Raw genomic sequence first — 7,696 nt, forward strand, 5'->3', positions numbered from 1 at the left:
AATAAATAATACCCCCTGGAGGGGCAGTAGATATCTCCTATCTGGATTTCAGTAATAAATAATATCCCCTGAAGGGGCAGTAGATATCGCCTATCTGGATTTCAGTAATAAATATTACCCCTGGAAGGGGCAGTAGATATCGCCTATCTGGAATTCAGTAATAAATATTACCCCGGGAAGGGGCAGTAGATATCGCCTGTCTGGATTTCAGTAATAAATAATACCCCCTGAAGGGGCAGTAGATATCACCTATCTGGATTTCAGTAATAAATATTACCCCTGGAAGGGGCAGTAGATATCGCCTGTCTGGAATTCAGTAATAAATATTACCCCTGGAAGGGGCAGTAGATATCACCTATGTGGATTTCAGTAATAAATATTACCCCTGGAAGGGGCAGTAGATATCGCCCATCTGGATTTCAGTAATAAATAATACCCCCTGAAGGGGCAGTAGATATCGCCTGTCTGGATTTCAGTAGGAAAGAATACTTTATTTTTCAGGAGAAGTAGGATCCGTGCCAAGCAGAGAGGGGCAGCGATCACTGCCAAAGGCCATGTTGGCAGAGGCGGCAACGCGCATGTGATTGGCTCACGGTTAATCTCATAATGTAATTAGACTGTTAGATCTTGGACCCTCTCTTCACCGCCTCCTTTCCCTGAATTATGGGGCAGAGCGCGCTGGTGGGCGCGGGGGTGACTGGCACCAGTACGACTGGCAGCACGTAATATCCGTGTGCCGCTGCATCACGGCTGTAACGTTTCTCACACGTAATGGAGGTTTCGTTTGGAATTTGCCTCCTCTCCCCAGGCATCTCTCACTCTGGGCTATCAGTGCTCCTGATGGAGGTTGGACCTTGGCCTCTATAAACCTGTGTGTTGTAGGTGTCAGAGTCCACGTCTCACTGGGTAGAGATGCATTAGTTACATAAGTTTAGTCCAGTGTCATGAGTAGAAAAGCTGCCTTTCGCTCCAGAGAAGGTCTCCAATGGCCCTGAAACGCGCATGGTGCCTCAAATTCATGCTCTGCGTGAGCTCCTTCCTGTGCCTGATCCTGCTCTGGTCCCAGCTGTCTCCATTGTTTGGAGAAGACAGATTCCATCTAACTCGCCCCGTCTGGTCCTCACCTAAAGAAGGAGTTGATTTCTCACTTTTGTTCTCAGAAGACCTTAGAGGGCCGCAGTGTCAGGATCACTCAGTCCTGCTCATCTTAGTGACTTCACATCCAAGTCACATAGAGCAGAGGAAGGCCATAAGGAAGACCTGGGCTTCACCCATGGAAGGAGCTGCATATCCTTGGCAGGTGGTCTTTCTGATCGGGCGCACTTTAGATGCAGAATTGGACTGGCACATTCACAAAGAGGATGCCGAGCATCGAGACATCCTCATGGGCAACTATGTGGACACCTACCGGAACCTAAGCCTGAAAGTGATGCATGGCATGAAGTGGGCAGCAGACAGATGCCACCCACAATACATTCTTAAGACAGACGACGACTGCTTTGTCAACACTGACCGTCTGCCGGCATCCTTGGCCCTCCATAGCCCGGCCAAAACAGGTCTCTACGTTGGCTCGGTTTTTCCTAGGGAGAAACGTAAAGTTATCCGGGATCCGTCTAGCAAGTGGTATGTTTCTCAGCACATTTTCCCACCGGATATATACCCTCCTTATGCCAGCGGAATCGGCTACATCTTGTCTTTGGATGCAGTTATATCAGTATTGAAAATGGCAGAAAGCACCCCTCCTATACCGGTGGAAGACGCTTATATTGGGATTTTAGCTGAGCGAGCCGGGATCAGCCTCCTTTCCAGCTTTCGATTCACCAAATACAACATGAAGTGGTCTGTTTGCAACTACCGTTACCTAATGGTAATTCATCGGGTATCTCCAGGGGATCAGGAACTGGCCCAGAAAAATGTCCTGCGGGCGAGAACCGAGTGCGCGCGCAAGGCGGAGGTGGCTCACTGGCACTGACTCGCGCTAAAATAAAATAACAGGTAGTAGAAACCCCCCAGCCATTAAATGAAACAAACATTCTGGCCCATTATGTGGCCCTCCATCAGGCCTAAAAATATCCCGGCCAAAGTATTTTTTCAGGACTGCGACAAGCGTAAAACCCCTTTGTCGGTATTGGATTAGTACCCATACCTCCACTGTATTGGATCAGTACCTGTATCCCCTTAGTATTGGATCAGTACCCACTTATCCTTAGTACTGGATCAGTACCCACTTATCCTTAGTATTGGATCAGTACCCACTTATCCTTAGTATTGGATCAGTACCTGTATCCCCTTAGTATTGGATCAGTACCTGTATCCCCTTAGTATTGGATCAGTACCTGTATCCCCAAAGCGTACTTTTTGGAGCTTTTTTTGTGCACTAATTAGACTGTGTATGGGGTAGGGTACAGTACCCTGACCGAATGCACCTCCGCAACAAAAGATGTTTGCTTTGAGATTCTTGATGTGCATTTCCCTCATGTCTACCTTAAGACAAAGAACTGACTTCGAAGCTTCACCGGCATCTCCTAGTACTGAGCGGCATCTCCTAGTACTGACTGGCATCTCCTAGTACCGAGCGGCATCTCGTAGTACTGACCGGCATCTCCTAGTACTGAGCGGCATCTGGTAGTACTGACCGGCATCTCCTAGTACTGAGCGGCAGCTCGTAGTACTGAGCAGCAGCTCGCGGTACTGACCACCATCTCGTAGTACAGGCCGGCAGCTCATAGTACTGTCCGGCAGCTCGAAGTACTGTCCAGCAGCTCATGGTACTAACCGGCAGCTTGTGGTAGTGACCGCCATCTCGTAGTACTGACCGCCATCTCGTAGTACTGAGCGGCAGCTCGTAGTACTGTCCGGCAGCTCATGGTACTAACCGGCAGCTTGTGGTACTGACCGGTATCTTGTAGTTGTTGTTTGAAGGTGGAAACTTATTAACTCAATGGGAAGAAACAAATCACTATCGCGCATCAAAAAGGGTATTAATGCAGAATCTGAAAGTGCCTTTCTACCCCTTTATTGGGCAGATTAGTGAGGCCTCATTTACTGCAGGCTACAAATACAAGTAAAGTGCGAGAAGCCACAGAAACACTTGGACCGGCAATGAAACGTGTAACAGACCCAAGCCCACTGATAAGGGCCCCAGAACTTGGTGTAAGGATGTAGAACCCTGTAAAGATTACACAGCTGCAGGGGCCCCAAAGAAATCTCGGTCAACCAGTGGATACTTCGATTTCACTCAGCTTGCAGGAGAACCCAATATTTTGTGTTATGTCTCTACTCACTCGTGGAACAAGTCTGATGCAGGTTCACTCCATGACATCACTGGAGGAGAGAATGGAGTGGGAGACAGATCAGGACAAATAATATCCCTTAATACAGGGGTGTCCAACCTGCGGCCCTCCAGCTGCTGCAGGACTACATCTCCCATACTCCTCAGCCCCTTAGCTGAAAGAGCATTGTGGGAAATGTAGTCCTGCAGCAGCTGGATTGCCGCAGTTTGGACACCCCTGCCTTAATATGTCTCCTTAAAGGGGGTCTCCAGGAGATGACAACTTACCCTAGAGCCATTACTTCTGATATAAGCTTTAAATTACATGACGACCAGATGCTTTTGGGATAGGTGCTTTTACACGTAGGGGTACCAAATGTGCCTGCTCATACACACACAAATACACTGCCCATATACACATGCTGCCATACACACACATATACACTACCCTTACACATTCCTGCTCATACACACACAAATACACTGCCCATATACACATGCTGCCATACACACACATATACACTACCCTTACACATTCCTGCTCATACACACACATATACACTACCCTTACACGTGCCTGCTCATACACACACATATACACTACCCTTACACATTCCTGCTCATACACACACATATACACTACCCTTACACGTGCCTGCTCATACACACACATATACACTACCCTTACACGTGCCTGCTCATACACACACAAATACACTGCACATATACACATGCTGCCATACACACACATATACACTACCCTTACACGTGCCTGCTCATACACACACATATACACTACCCTTACGCATGCCTGCTCATACACACACATATACACTGCCCATATACACATGCTGCCATACACACACATATACACTACCCTTACACATGCCTGCTCATACACACACATATAAACTACCCTTACACATGCCTGCTCATACACACACATATACACTACCCTTACACATACCTGCCCACACACACACAAATACACTACCCTTACACATGCCTGCTCATACACACACAAATACACTACCCTTACACATGCCTGCTCATACACACACATATACACTACCCTTACACATGCCTGCTCATACACACACATATACACTACCCTTACACATACCTGCCCACACACACACACATATACACACACACATATACACTACCCTTACACATGCCTGCTCATACACACACATATACACTACCCTTACACATACCTGCCCACACACACACATATACACTACCCTTACACATACCTGCCCACACACACACAAATACACTACCCTTACACATGCCTGCTCATACACACACAAATACACTACCCTTACACATGCCTGCTCATACACACACATATACACTACCCTTACACATGCCTGCTCATACACACACATATACACTACCCTTACACATACCTGCCCACACACACACACATATACACACACACACATATACACTACCCTTACACATGCCTGCTCATACACACACATATACACTACCCTTACACATACCTGCCCACACACACACATATACACTACCCTTACACATACCTGCCCACACACACACACACACACACACACACATATACACACACACACATATACAATGCCCTTATCCGATATACACTCTGAACACCCCTCACTCTCCCTTCATTTTGAGCCAGTTAGAGCTTAGGCTGAGCATGATGGTAGTTGTAGACTAAACTGTTTAGTGGCAAGAAAGTAATCCTACCTATTACTGCTGGGACCCATAACATCCATCATTTTTATTAAGTAAGCTTGATGAGGTTTGTAGTATATAGCAGTTGAAGTGGTAGAGAGCGGTTGTCACTCTAGCCACAGTGGCTTCATACTCAGCCATGCCCCAACACTTGTACAAAGCAGGACACATTTGTTGGTGGGCTAGGGCAGGGGCAGGGTATGGTTGGAGGTGGTCCTGGGGCAGGACCCCATCCATCGCCTTGCATGATCCATTACTATATGCAATGAGAATCTCAGCCACTAGATGGAGCTCCTGGTTTCTGACTCAGAGCTAAGGGTAACCCCCCCCCATTACAGAAACACAGCGCCTGCGCAGTCAGCAGTAAGGAATTGCCCTACCGCCACAAGTCACGTAGAGAAATGTCACGTGATACAAGATTACATTGTGGAGGGGAAGGGGGGATACAATGAACTTTCTGGATTAGAGAGCTGGATGCCCTTGGATTAAATTGGGATCTTAATTTGGCCCTTTTTCCTTTTTCTGTGTTACTCTGGAGATATTTTCTGGTTTGCACTTATTATATTATAGTATTATAAATTCATTATTGGCAGATTGATTAATGATTTCTGACCGGTTGATTTGTTTAGGAGGACCCTATACTTAGCATTAAGTATATGGAAAGAGAAGGTGGAACAGCCTCCCAGTAGAAGAGGTAGAGGGTAATACAGTGAGGGAATTAAACATGCATGGGATAGACATACGGCTCCTGAATCTAAGACGAGACCAACGACTGATTAAGGTTTGAGTCTTTAAAGCAGGAGAAACGGCCGGATGGGGCCGATCTGCCGGCAGGGTCTGGGTTTTTGTGTTTACTGCTGTAAGGAGCCTTAGAGTCCCCGTATGTTTTTATAAACGGATAATAAACGTTTTTGGTGTACATTATATGCATTTATTTGTGTGGATTCTGTGAAATTGGCTTTAAACAGGGCATGACAAATTTGTTGTGAATCTCGGCGCCAGCTAAAAAAGTTAGGAGCCAGGATTTTTTTTTAAACTAACAGTTGGTTAGGAGTGATCTGATCATCAGCCCACTTACTAAACTCACAGCATTTCACCTGGAAGCACCCTGGACTTTCAGGTCAGTGCTGGTTTTTTTTTTTGGTTTTTTTTTTTAACGCTTTCAATGCTGATGTTCCATTGGAGCACAGCATTGACTGATATTGAGTCCCCACAAGCTTGTGGGGACAAATGTTAACCCCTGCTATGCCACTGTGTCATACACAATTGTAGAATTGAAGGGGTTAACGCTGCACTGTCGCTCTCATGGAGCGATCAGGCAGCAGGGGGGTGTTGGGTCAGGTCCCCACACTTGTGTGGGGACCCAATCAACACTGAACCCCCTTTCCTGAAGCTGCCTATGGCAGCTGTAAACGTGATTGCAGGTTTTCCTGCAATCGCGGTTTCAGCCTACAGGATCACTCCGTGGGAGGGATCTAAGGCTCGGGGGCGGGCCCTGAGTGGCTGTGCTGTCTGCCCAGACTCCTGGGCAGACAGCAGCAGCAGCGCCCCCGCGATCACAGGCTGACAAACACCTTGGCGCCAGGACAAAATTCTGAGTCGCCATGGCGACCTGGTGCCTGGGATTTGTCGAGCCCTGCGTTTAATGTTAACGGTCTAATTAATTGTTTAATTACAGGATGCATTTTGAAACGGGTGATGGTCATTTAATGCTAGACCCTGAAACCTGGCTTTTTACGTCTTCCTCTTTTATTTTTTTTGTATTATCATTTTTTTATTTATTTATTTATTTTATTTTTTTATCGTTGCGCAGTTTCATCACCGAATGCTTGCGGTGACAATCCATCCTCGAGAAGTTCGACACGTCCAGCGGCAGGGAGCGCATAGGTTTCCGGCTCGTTGGTCTAGGGGTATGATTCTCGCTTCGGGTGCGAGGGGTCCCGGGTTCAAATCCTGGATGAGCCCAAGCTGAACAGCGCCGCCCAGCACCGTGGCTATTCTCTGCAAGGCATCTCTTTTAAGAAGTTGTCAAAAATCCCACTGTACTTCCGCATAAAAGAAGAAGCGGTTGCCTTGGGACAGGAAGGTTGCAGACGCCGGCGTGCCGCTGGACGTCCGTTTTGGCTTCCCTGCTAAAATTTCCGCCGCCGGCTTTTTAGTATTTCTCTAGTTTGTTGGTCTAGGAGTATGATTCTCGCTTCAGGTGCGAGAATCCCGGGTTCAAATCCCGGACGAGCCCAAGCTGAATAGTGCTGCCCGGCGCCATGGCTCTTCTCTGTGGGCTGTAACTTTTAAGATGGTGCTGCCTATGCCTTTTCTACTCCCATAAAGGAAGAAGCCGTTGCTTTTGAACGGGTAGGTTCTGACGGTGCCCGGCTGCAGGCACTTTCTTGCCGCCGGGAGGTTGCGCGTGACGTCCGTTTTAGCTTCCCTGCTAAACTTCTCGTACATTCGGGCTCACGCCGCGGCCATTTTGCTATCTGTCTGGCTCGTTTTTCTAGGGGTATGATTCTCGCCTTGGGTGCGAGAGGTCCCGGGTTCGAATCCTGGATGAGCCCACGCAGCAGCTTCTGGGCGCGCCCTCCTTTCCTTCTCTTCTCAGGTTCAATTCTGTCTCAGGTTCAAATCCTGGACAAGCTCGAGGACTCAGTACGGCCTCCTTTTAGGAGGACCCTTACCTTTCTGCTCCGCCTCAGAGAAAATGCCACT

General features: G+C 47.6%; 1 protein-coding gene and 1 non-coding gene across 2 annotated transcripts; both read left to right on the plus strand.

The window, feature by feature from the left end:
* The first annotated feature begins 985 nt into the window (after positions 1-985).
* LOC149273981 (beta-1,3-galactosyltransferase 5-like) lies at positions 986-1,972 on the plus strand. Its single transcript, XM_089505957.1, has one exon. It carries the CDS (start codon positions 986-988, stop codon positions 1,970-1,972), a length of 987 nt encoding a protein of 328 aa, XP_089362083.1.
* A 4,908-nt stretch (positions 1,973-6,880) lies between these two features.
* TRNAP-CGG (transfer RNA proline (anticodon CGG)) lies at positions 6,881-6,952 on the plus strand. Its single transcript has one exon. It is a non-coding gene; the product is annotated as a tRNA-Pro (tRNA).
* Positions 6,953-7,696: the final 744 nt, after the last annotated feature.

Source organism: Sceloporus occidentalis, unplaced genomic scaffold (assembly GCF_023333645.1).
Source record: "Sceloporus occidentalis isolate IW3139 unplaced genomic scaffold, rSceOcc1.0.p SCAF_357, whole genome shotgun sequence".
NCBI lineage: Eukaryota > Metazoa > Chordata > Lepidosauria > Squamata > Phrynosomatidae > Sceloporus > Sceloporus occidentalis.

Excerpts from the sequence above, each read along its gene's own strand:
- LOC149273981 (XM_089505957.1), top strand. The coding sequence starts at position 986 with ATGGCCCTGAAACGCGCATGGTGCCTCAAATTCATGCTCTGCGTGAGC.